The 12,114-nt window shown below is 49.5% G+C and overlaps 1 protein-coding gene across 9 annotated transcripts in view; it reads left to right on the top strand.

Annotated features, from left to right (window-relative positions):
* Positions 1–12,114, top strand: part of ARNT2 (aryl hydrocarbon receptor nuclear translocator 2) — a 193,062-nt gene that overhangs the window by 96,467 nt on the left and 84,481 nt on the right. For all 9 annotated transcript variants that reach the window (XM_039479922.2, XM_074399930.1, XM_074399929.1 and 6 more), the window contains one exon: positions 8,046–8,148. In XM_039479922.2, the coding sequence (XP_039335856.1) occupies positions 8,046–8,148 (103 nt within the window). The remainder of the gene's footprint in view (positions 1–8,045; positions 8,149–12,114) is intronic.

Here is a 12,114-nt window from a genome sequence, read left to right on the forward strand (position 1 = left end):
TGTGCCCTTAGCCATGTATAAACACCTGCCAGAGATAATGAAGTCTAAGGAAAATGCACCCACCTTCATCAGTAGAAGGCCCATTCTCTCCCAGCCTCATTGACACAGCTCCGGGCTCCAGACCTTGTTCAGGAGTGGGCCTCAGGCATGCTGGTCGGATCTCTGTCCTGTGTCCTGGTGTTTTTTCCTGTGTGCACAGCTGCTGTAATGGCTGGGGTCAACCTTTTGAGAATGAGAACACACTGTCACTGGAACAGTAACCAAAGCATCTTCCAGCCTCTGGGCCCCTATTTCAGGGGGACACACATTTTTGGAACCACATCAAATATTGTCCTTCATGTGGTCGTTTTACTTTGCTTTTGTTCCTAATTATTTTCTCTTGTTTTCCTCCTTTGCTATCTGTGTTCCTCCTTTTTGAACCGAGATAAGATGTTTCCAGTTGTCTTAAGGATTCTTTTGATGAAATAATTCTAATTTATATTTGTATTTCTCTTGTAGCCTGGGGAGCATTTTTATGTGCACAAAGCTTTCTTTTGTGATCTTATCCAAGACAAACTTCAGATTCTTCTTTTTTAAAAAGTTACTACTGACCAAATAATACTTACAAATCAGCTTACTGCAAACAATTACAGAAGGGCCCTCTGCCCATCCCAAAAGATGCTCTGCTCTAGAATCTTTATGATCTTCTGAAGCAGGAGTCAGTGAATACTTTTTTGTAAAGGGCTGCGTGGTAAATATTGAGGATTTGTGGGTCATGTTGTGTTTGTTACAACCACCCAGCTCTGCCATGGTAATATGAAAGTAGCCATAGTTAATAAATAAATGAGTGGGCATGGCTGTTTTCCAATAAAACTTTATTTACGAAAAACAGGTGGTGGGCCAGATTTGGGCTGTGGGAAGTACTTTGTTGACGCCTGTTATAAAGCGTTTTGTTGTTGTTGTTGTTGTTGTTGTTGTTGTTGTTGTTGTTTTTTGAGACGGAGTTTCGCTCTTGTTGCCCAGGCTGGAGTGCAATGGCGCGATCTTGGCTCACCGCAACCTCCGCCTCCTGGGTTCAGGCAATTCTCCTGCCTCAGCCTTCCCAGTAGCTGGGATTACAGGCACGTGCCACCATGCCCAGCTAATTTTTTGTATTTTTAGTAGAGACGGGGTTTCACCATGTTGACCAGGATGGTCTCGATCTGTCGACCTCGTGATCCACCCGCCTCGGCCTCCCAAAGTGCTGGGATTACAGACTTGAGCCACCGCGCCCGGCCATAAAGCGTTTTATGCTTTTCAATTGTCTTAGAAAAATTACCGTAAAAAACTTTGAGGTGCGGCAGGACATAATCATGGAGTAGAAAAATTGAGTATCATGAAAGGGATCGACAGCATAGTTCCCTATGAGCTTTGGAGGTAGATTAGGTGTTGATATGAATAGCCTGAAAAATGTTCTCTTTATTTGATACAGGAAGGCCATATTTGGGAATCCATCCTAAGATGGTGTGGATTTTTGTTTTTATATAGATGTTCACCACAGCACCCTTGGCCACCTTGGCCATATGAAAAACCTGGAAACCACTTAAATGTCCAACATTAAATTACCTACTCAAAATAATATTAAAAGCACCTTTAAGATGAGGTTTGTGATGAAAGTCTTGGGTTGATGCTAAGTGACATGAAATAGAAAAATAGATACCATGAACTCAGCTCATTAAAATAAAGAGCAGGCATGCATAGAAAAAGATTGACAGGAAATACATCTAAATGTGAACAGTATTTTTCTCTGAAGAAGATTATCTGGGATTTTTACTTAGCAAGAGTGTTTGTGTGCATGATTTTTCTAAAACGACCACGTTAGTTTCAGAATAAAAATTAAGGAGGAAAAAAAAAAAAGAACAGCAAGTTATTCGATCTTACAGCCCGAGGTCGTGCTCTGTGCCTTATTCTGGAGTGGCCTGAATGCTCTCTCTCCCTCCAGCAGCTAGGAGGCTGGGGCTGGCTCCCCACCTCAGGAGACCCTTCCTTCTTGCTGCTCTCTGTGCCTGCCCGTCACTTGTACTCTAAGCGTGTTCATTGAGCGCTAGTGTGTAGATCTTCAAATCTGTGCATAACCCTTTAAAGTAGAAATGCCTGATCCCATTTTCCAGTAGAAGAAACTGGGGCTCTGAGAAATGAAGTGACCCTCGCAAACTCCCACAACAGGTATGCGGAGGAGCCACGTCTTACACCCTCGCTGCCTTTTTCATTTGAAATAGCATACTCACTAATGTATCAGCTTGCTAATGGTTCCCCTTTGTACGTCCAACCCGGAACAGTGTCTGCTTCCACAGCTTCTGATTGTGTTGGAAGATCTCTGGGGCCTCTAACAAAGCCAGCCATTGTGCAACTGGAGCCCGAGCGCTCTAACAACTGGGTCTCCGAGCCGCAGAGAAACTCATTGCTCTGTACCAAAGGGAGGAAGCTGATAGGGCGTCAGGAATTCCAACACTAGATTCTCCCTGAATTCAACAAATGGGGAAAGTGGGAGGACCAGAGTGAGAAAACTAACTGTGGTCCTGGGGGCTGTTTGACTGAACCATTTCAGATGGAGCAGTCACAGATGCCCGCAAGTTCCCAGATGTGGCCGTGGGCATGGCTGGCCGCCCTGGACAGGAGGAAAGTGTGCTCAGAATTGAGGAGGACACGTCCTGAGAGGGACGTTAGGTGGGCCTTCCACGTGGATGCTGAAGGCATGGAGGGTGATAGCAGGTCTTGGGGTGAAGAGGCTGTGGATGCTGTGCTGACGTCTAAAATGAAGGAGGAGGCGTGACCCAGCGGTGGGAAGACAGCAGAAAGAAAGGAGGGGTGATGGGTGGGCGAGGTGGGTGTCATGAGTCTGGAAGGCGCTCGAGTGTAGGAGTAGGTTTGGAAGAGCTTCGGGGCCTGAGGAAGAAGATACCAAGACTACCTCTGACCCCATGGCACGTGAGACACGGCAGCATTAGCCTCCTCTCCAGAGGGCAGGCTGGTCTCTACTGATGCAGGGAGTTGAGCTGAGTTCAGCGAGTGTCTGTAAGGAGCTGAGCATACGGGAGTTGTCTTACTTTTGAGTGGGTATTCTGCAGGGCACCAGGGGGGATTAGGAGGGAAAGGAGCAGGGGGCTTGGATCAGGGATGAAGAGTACACACAGGAGAGGTGACCAGGGCGACCAGGCGTTTAGGCACTGACTAAGGGAAACAGAATGGGATGCATGGTGGGACCAGCCCAGAGACAGGATCGGGTCCGTCAGACCCTGTGGATGAGGCTGGGGAGCAGGGATTCTAGAATGAGCCAGCCTTGGCTGGATGGATTGTGCCTCTGGGGATCTGCTGGGAGTCAGCCTGAGGAATCCAGGCCCCTGGCTCTAAGCGGGACCCAGGCTTCTGTGGGTCAGGAATGAAGATTAGATTAGGAGCAGTGTAACTGGCAGCAGCATCTCTGCGTTCGCCTCTCTACTGGGAGCCCGTAGTGAGCAAACCCAACACCCAGGTCTCCTGTGGCATGGAGACGACTGTCTTTCCGTGACGTGGGATTCACAGTCAGTGCTGGGAGGATGGCTAGTTGCTTTTGTACATTTCAACTGATATTACATTTGTCAAAAGTCCAGTTTACACCCAGCCTTTCAGGAACACACCTACTCTGTGAAGTCAGGCATGCTTTCATTCCCGAGGAGCCTGAAGAGCGGATTCATTGTGTCCAAGGAAATCAGAGAAGCTTGTGGAGAAATAAACGTTGAAGCCGTTGTCTCCAAAGGTCATGACAGCGGATCATGGAAATGTGTTTTTTCATTTCCTCATGTTCCACTGCTCATGTGCTACGCAGCTGGGATTTATTTTCAGAGCACACTTTGGAATCTGCCAGACCCTCATGCTGGCCTGCTTCACAGCTGAAACCATTTGCCATTTGGTAGATGATAAAGCAAGTGACAATTTATACTAACACAGCCTTAAAAAGATGCCGTCTGTGAAGGAGACAGACAGGTGTCAAACCTGGGCCAGCAGACAGCGCAGAATCAGCAGATGCCCGGGGCCTCCTCCGCGCCGGCCGCACCAGAGCTCTCAGCACACTGAGTCAGACCGTTCCACTGAGTAGAATTCTGGTCCACATATCCTGCTTAAAGATGTACATACCAGTAGTCAGCGTGATGGTGATAGCTGGGACTTTGTAGAGCGCCACGCAGTCTGCAGAGACTGGGTCTGTGTGGGAATGGAAGGCTGCAGGTGTGGAGGGGAGCGAGCTGATCAGCCACAGTCCCAGACCATGTGTGCAGGATAGTTCCAGCACAGCGTGACAGAGGCGGCCCAAGGCGAGCACAGCGCGCTGCAGAGTGCAGCAAGGAAGGTGAACACCGTGCCTGGCCTCTGCTGTCACTCCCCCAGACCTTCCTCCATCGGGAGCGGTGGGACCCAGGCTTGGGGAGGGCGACTCCTTCAAGGTCCTTTTGATTTCAGTTGATAGAAACGCTTCTGAGACGCTGTCTGCTGCGAAGCAGCAGCTCTCCAATCCCTTTCTCACTCTTGCTGGCTTTATCGTTCTTAGCTGTCATTTCAGTGTAACCGTCTGTTCTGCTTTCGTCTGTTCTCATCTACTGAGTCTGTTCTCTTCTTTCTTGCTGTTGTCCACTGTCTCATCCTCTAGAATATAATGGCCTTTGCCTGTTTAATTCTTCGTGCTTATATTAGTGTCTCTGACAAATCGTACAGGCTAAGTGAGTATTTGTGAAGTGATGGCTGAGCAGACACGTTGGGTAAGTCGTGACAAGAGGTAGAAGTCAGCTGGGCATGGTGGCTCACGACTGTAGTCCCAGGACTTTGGGAGGCCAAGGCAGGAGGAATGCCTCAGCCCAGGAGTTCAAGATCTGACTGGGCAACATAGCAAGCCCTCATCTCTACAAAAAGTAATGGGCATGGTGACACATGTCTGTAGTCCCAGTGAGGTGGGAGGATTGCTTGAGCCTCAGAGATCAGGGCTGCAGTGAGCCGAGATCCTACCACTGCACTCCAGCCTGGGCGACAGAGCGAGACCCTGTCTCAGAGGAAAATAAAAGGAAGTCAGGCAAAGGGAAGGGGGTTGCTCAGGGAGGGGAAGTGGCTGGGAAGGGCCAGGGATGAGAGAGGAGAGAGCGACACACTGGGGAGCTGTGAGTCCTTCTGGGAGGCGGCGGAGGCCTGGGCGGAGCAGTGGGAAGGTGTAGGGTGAGCAGGGAGTATGAGAGGGGGGCAGGGGCCGGGCCTCGGAGGCCTTTTATACTGGGCTGCGGACTTGGATTTTCCTGGCAAGCAAGAGTGGAGAACATGGAAGGCTTTCAAGGAGGAGTATGACGTGATCATTTGGTCCAAGTCTGCCAGGAAACACGTTTGTTGCTTGCCTTCTGTGTACAAATCGCTTTTATGTATGTTGTGTCACAATAATCCTGAATGCAAGATCTTGCTGTTTCATTTTGCAGTAGAGAAAACCATGGACCAGCAAGGCTGAGTGCCTGGGGTCACATAAACGATAGAGCCATGGTTGCTTTTGTGTTTTAAGTAAAGAATTCTGGCCGCAATGCCGAGGCTGGATCGAAGGGGATAAGACTAGAGGAAGGGATGACTGCCCTTTTGCAGCCATCCATCCAGAAATGCAGCGAGGGGGACAGATCGAGGGTGGCGGCACTGTAGATGCAGGAAGCACACAGCTCAAAGATATACAGCAGGTAGAATCAACAGAGTATTGGTGACTCATCAAACGTTAAAGATTTTCATATTCGTTGTTTAATAAACATTGACAGAGCCCAGCATAGCTGTGATCACTTTGTAATATTGATTCCTTTAATGCTCACAAAAACGATCTGAAGGAAGTACTATTATTATCTTCATTTTGACTGATGAAGAGGCTGAAGCAGAGGTGTGAGGTCACTTGCCAGGGTCACACAGTGAGGGAAGGAGGCAGGACTTAGAGCTGCGTAGTCCAGCTCGGAGCCTGTGCTCTTACCTACTACATTTCTAGCTTGAGCAACTGGGTAGCGGTGGTGCCAATGACAAAGACAAGGGACTCTGGAGAAAGGGCAGCTTTGGCCAGGAAGAAGAATTTGCTTTGGGGCCTGAGGAACGTAAGATGTCAGTGAGATGCCCAGGAATCAGTTGTACATTTTAGGGGCTTCTGGCTGTGTTAAAGAAAACATGATTCTCAACACTAGTTAAAAACTACATGGAAGACTGTATTCAAGGGGTGCTGTGGGGAAAGGTGCGCGTACAACTGCACTAGGGTCTTGCAGGCTAGGAGAGAGAGCACCCAATTCCAACAAGGCTAAGTGAGTGTTTGTAAGCAAGAAGCAAGGTGGCCGCGGGCAGTGGGTGGAGAACGCCCAAGAGGAACCGCCAGGGGTGGGGGGATTCCCATTAGACTCAATCAACAGAATCCTGGCTCAGGACAGGGCAGGACGGTAGATTTCAAGGGTGGTCAGATTCCAAGGGCGGAGGATTCTCACCGAACTTAGTTAGGATTCTTGCTCAAATTGGGTTCTGCAAGGACAGAGAGGGAAGCTCAAGGTCAGGCCTAGCCAGGCAGAGGACTCACAAGAGGCTGACCAGACTTTCAGTCAAAGGAGAGAGGCTTTGTCAACTGGGGATGGATGTCTTGATTCCTCAGTATGTAAGACGTGGTGGAGCTGAAAGTCGCCAAGGGTCCCTGAGAGTGAGAGAGAGAGAGAGAGAGAGAGAGAGAGAGAGAGAGAGAGAGAGAGAGAAGGGCCAAGGCCCAGGCCTGGGAATGCCCACGTGGGGTGAGGAGGAGCTGGACTGAGGAAGAGGGGCTACCCCAGGAGAGGCTGGAGAAGGTGCTGTCCCAGGGCAAGCATGTTCCAAAGGGCTGGTCAAGGATAGGGACAGGTGGAGAGGGGCTGAGGAGGGTGTATTAAATTGGGCCCCATAGAGAGCCCTTGTGGGCTGGGCTGGAGAAGCCGCCATGGAGCTGTAGAGGGTGGAGACCAAATACGGTGGACTGGGCATCAAGAGGGGGCGGTGAGTGTGGACAGACCCTCCAACCACAGATGCAGAGAGAGGGGATGGGAGCTTCGGGGCCAAAGAAAGTCTTTTGGCATTTGATGGTGTTTAAATACTGGAGGAAGTAGACAGTAGGGAGGGGAGAGGGGAGAAATGGCCACGTGGGAGGAGGTCAGTTGATGGCCCAGAACCCCATAAGGGGTGGGAGAAGAAATACACTGAGGTTCCACACGTCCTCCCCTGACATAAGAGCAAGGTGGGGGATGGATGCAGAGAAGTGAGAGGGACAGAGAAGGGTGTGCAGGTGGTGAGGGAGAGGAGAACTCGGAGATACTGACTGTGTTTCTGACTTAGATTTCTGTGCGGATGGCACTGCCCTTGCGGATGTTTAGGGAGGGTTTGGGGAGGAGTGGGTGAAGCTGCCTTTGAGGTGCGTGGCCCTGGGGCTAAGGAGAGGAAGGGGTTGGTGCTCGAGGTGTACCCGTAGGGTCATTAGCATCCAGAGATGACTGTCAAAACCTGGGCGTGGATAAAATTGCGTAGGGGACGTATACAGTGAGAAGAGAAGATGGCTGAGGCTGGAGCCTCCAGGGAGAAAGGAGCAGAGAGTGAGAGAAGAATCAGGGTGCTGCGTCTGAAGCCGGGAAGGGCTTGAGAACGGAGCAGCACGCAGTTGTGTGAAGCCCAGCAAAGCAGTTGGATCCAACACAGGAAAAACGTGTTTTGGATTTAGCAGTAAGGAAGTTGGTGACCTTGGCAAATGCCTTTTCCATGGAGTAAGGGAGAGAGCCAAACTGGAGTGACTGCTGGTGACAGAATCCAGCAAAGCCGAGGCGGCGAGTGTAGATGGCTCTGAAGAAAGCCAAGCGTTTTGAATTGTATGGATTTCATCACTACGTGAGTTTCCTGCCAAAGAATGTTGGGAATTCCAAGACACAAACAATTTACACAGCCACACTTGTCCTCACTGGGCAGAGCATTTGGAGAAAGTGCTCCCCGAACCGCCTCCCCCCTCTCCCGACCTCAGGCAGAGGCTTACGCAAATGTCCTTCTCTCTTTCTTAGGCCGGATCTTGGACCTGAAGACAGGGACGGTCAAGAAGGAAGGGCAGCAGTCATCTATGAGGATGTGCATGGGCTCGCGGCGCTCCTTCATCTGCAGGATGAGGTCTGTCTGCGGGAGCGGCGGGCCGTCTCGGTGCTTGGTTTGCCCTTCTGTGTCACTGTTAAGAGCCTTGAGCAGCTCCGCTGAAGTCACATATGCCGACCTGGGTTCACTCCAGTGACTTCGTCTTCTTGACCTCAGCGTGTGGATACACAGGATCCTTGGTCCAGGAGCGATTCCCTCCATCCTCCTGCCATCCCACTTTGTCTGATTTCCTACCATTTTCTGCTCGTTCCTAGATTCACACCCCTTTGTCCACTGTATCACTCTACTTCACACCCATCTGTAAGACCCTTCTCCAGTCCAGCTTCTCCAAGATCCCATAATTCTCAACGTGTTTTGTATTAAGACAGCCAATTTCACACTCATTCATGTGTTTCCTGTCATAATGCACACATGTGTGACTGGCCTTTATGTTGTTGTTGATTGATACGTTAGGTGTAAATGCCTGGGTTCCATGAGTAAATCACAGTGCCCTGAGGGTGGAGGCTTTGATTTAGACTTCTCTGAGCCTCCCTGACATCTGTCAGAATGTTCTGTGTCTGTTGAGGTTTATGCATCATAATTGAAGAAATGCAGGAATGTCTGACTTGGGAGTAGTCAGGAGAATGTTGCCGTGTCCTTGAAGAAGAAAGAGCTGGGATCTTGAATTCTCAGATCTAGTTCAGCACCCCTGTACTGTCAACCCTGCGTCCCCCGAGGGATGGTTGGCATGAACTGCAAGGTGGGAGGTGCAGGGCAGAGAATGGAGATGGTCTGGGCTGTGGAGTTCATGAGGCAGTGGCACGAGGTGAGCCCACTCATTTATTTGTTCAGTTATTCAGAAAATTTATGTTAAGGGCCCATCTGTGCCACATGCTCTTCAAGGTGCTGGGGAGTCAGTGTTAGGTAAAGCAACCAAGGCCGAGTATGTGGCTCACACCTGTAAACCCCGCACTTTGGGTGGCCGAGGTGGGCACATCACCTGAGGTCAGGAGTTCAAGACCACCCTGGCCAACATGGTGAAACCCCATCTCTACTAAAATTATAAAAATTAGCTGGGTGTGGTGGCATGTACCTGTAGTCCCAGCGACTTGGGAGGCTGAGGCAGAAGAATCACTTGAACCTGGGAAGCAGAGGTTTCAGTGAGCCAAGATCGTGCCACTGCACTCCAGCCTGGCGACAGAACGAGACTCTGTCTTTAAATAAATGAATAAATAAAAAGTAAAAAAATAATGATGCTGGCGAGGATGTAGAGAAAAAGGAACCATTCTACACCATTGGTGGGAGTGTGAGTTAGTCCGTCCATTGTGGAAGACAGTGTGGCCACTCTTCAAAGACCTAAAAAGAGAAATACCATCTGATCCAGCAATCCCATTATTGGGTATATACCCAAAGGAATATAAATCATTGTATTTTATAAAGGTACATGCAAGCATATGTTTATTGCAGCACTATTCACAATAGCAAAGACATGGAATCAACCTGAATGCCCATCAGTGATAGCCTGGATAAAGAAAATGTGGTACATATACACCATGGAATACTATACAGCCATAAAAAAGAAAATGATCATGTCTTTTGCATGGACATGGATGCAGCTGGAAGCCGTTGTTCTTAGCAAATTAACACAGAAACAAAAAACCAAATACTGCATGTTCTCACTTACAAGTGAAAGCTAAATGATGAGAACTCATGAACATGTAGAGGGAACAACACAAACTGGGGACTTCCAGAAGTAGACGGTGGAAGGAGGAAGACCATCAGGAAAAATAACTCATGGGTATTAGGCTTCCTGGATGATGAAAGAATCTGTACAACAAAGCCCATGACAAAAGCTGACTTTTGTAACATACCTGCACTTTTACCTCTGAACTTAAAAGTTAAAAAATAGAAGAAGATGTTCATCAGATAACTCGATGGAGAAGATGAGCAGACAGTTGGACATGTTATTCTGGAATCCAAGGAAGAGGTTGAGGCTGAAGATGTGGACCTGGGGATGGACATCAATAAAATGCTATCTAAGGCCTCAGATCTGAGATGCATGTGAAATCACAGCAGAGGTGGCTGTAGACAGAGAAGACAGAGGACCGGGGGCCGAGGGGGCAGGGAAGAACCAGTAAAGGAGGCTGAGAGGAAGCAGAGAGGCAGGTGGGAGGGAACAAGAGAGGGCAACGGGAACAAGAGAGGGCGAAAGAAATTTCTAGATAAAAAGGAGTTATCACTGGCTAAAAGCTACTGATGAGCGCTGAATGTGAGGACCGAGGAGCCATCACTGGACCTCAGAGGGAGAACCAGAGGAGATATGGCACGCAGCAGCACAACGGAGCCACTCACCAATGTCACCCTCACCTCATCGTGTGTTGCGGGAACTGTGACTTGCCGCTGGGGCATTCGTTGTGTACCGTGAAGTTCCAAACAATAGATGCTTTAAAATAAGTATCTATTTTCCATAACTCATAGTAATTTTTTAAGCAACTACACTTTTTAAGCAAACCCTGTTTGCGTGAAGGCTGGTTGGTCTCCCTCAGATCACCAAGGTCGCCTGTGTTGCGGGGAGACCTGGCTCTCCCACTCCTTGAGCCCTCAGAGCTGGTGGAGTCCTTTTGTTCTGTTATCCGAGAAGTGGCCCTTCTGGGATGTGAGCCTCCCTGTTCTTTCCTCCTCCTGAGGCTGAGCCTCTGGAGTTCTTGAAGGGACCGATGGAATCCTCTTCACTACCTGTCTCCGGTCACAGGCTGGTGCTGGAATGACAGAATGCATGCCTGTCTTTCACTTAGGACTGGGTCCCCACAGACTGCCTGCCTCCCCTTCAGCAGCAGGGGCGAGCTGGGCAGCGGGGTCCACTTGCATTGCTGCCTACCCGGAGATGAAATGCCATCAGCTGGTGAGTGTGGTCACTCACAGCAGGTTTGTCTTGCAGGGCTTGGGTGAATAAATGCCTGTCCTAGCTTGGTAGACGTTCAGTAGAGCACTAGCAATACATATTCTTAATTGTACCATCTGAGCAATTCCATTATGAATGAATTGGTGGAAAGTGCCATAACATATCATTTCTATTAGCCTATAAAGCCATTATCACTGCCCTGTCAACGGAATTCATACAGTCCCTTCCCCGCCCTAGTGTCCTTCCAGGGAGCGTGATATTGGTTGCTCTTTGAAGTGCCAGGTGCGTACCACCTGGATTTACCTGAGGGTAAATGGGCAGCACTGCCATCTACTAAGAACAAAACATTTTCCTCCAAATAAAGCAGCTTAGTTTCAGCAAGGCAGTGGACAGAAAGGGGCAGAGGGCCATGACAGCATCCCTGGGCAGCAGTGGCAGGGGGTGATGCTCCTGTGAAGACGGCTAGTGCTGGCAGCTGTCTAAGGTCTCAGAGTATAATTAGAGTCCTGTCCCTGCTGTATTGAAAATTTAGATATTCGGGATATTGCTTGTGATGTAGTCAGGAAATGGAAACGCACGTGAAGAAGGGTTATACCAAGCAGCAGGCAGAGCCCGGCCACCGTGCAGGATTATGCTGAGAGGGAGGCAGGAAAGCTGGTCCCCAAGTGTGCAGTCAGTGTCATGTCGCACATCCCCTGCCTCCCGCAGAGGGACCCCCAGAAAGAGCGATTCTCTACCTGTTCATCTCCCATCCCCGCTCTCTTTTCTGCCATCAGCAGGCTTCCAGCTGTCCGGTTATCTCTAGTACCAGAACAGTGTATGGGAGGAGAGAGTTTCCACAGCTGTGATGCTCGAAGCCTGAAAAGATGCTACTGTTCATCAACTGGCAACATCTGTTTTGAGTTGCTGTCTCTGCTCAGGCCTGAAGGGACATTATTGCTGTCATCACCCTCTTCCCTTCTTTCCTGAAAGCGGTGGATTTCCACCAGAGTGATCTGTAGGACTGAGCGTGGTCAGGTTTCTTCCAGAATCTTCCTGTAGGACTCCAGCTTCTGGACTGGGCCCTGAAACAATTGCAGTGTGTGTTGTAAAGTGGGTCACAG

Source organism: Saimiri boliviensis, chromosome 5 (genome assembly GCF_048565385.1).
Source record: "Saimiri boliviensis isolate mSaiBol1 chromosome 5, mSaiBol1.pri, whole genome shotgun sequence".
In the NCBI taxonomy this organism is placed as follows: Eukaryota; Metazoa; Chordata; class Mammalia; order Primates; family Cebidae; genus Saimiri; species Saimiri boliviensis.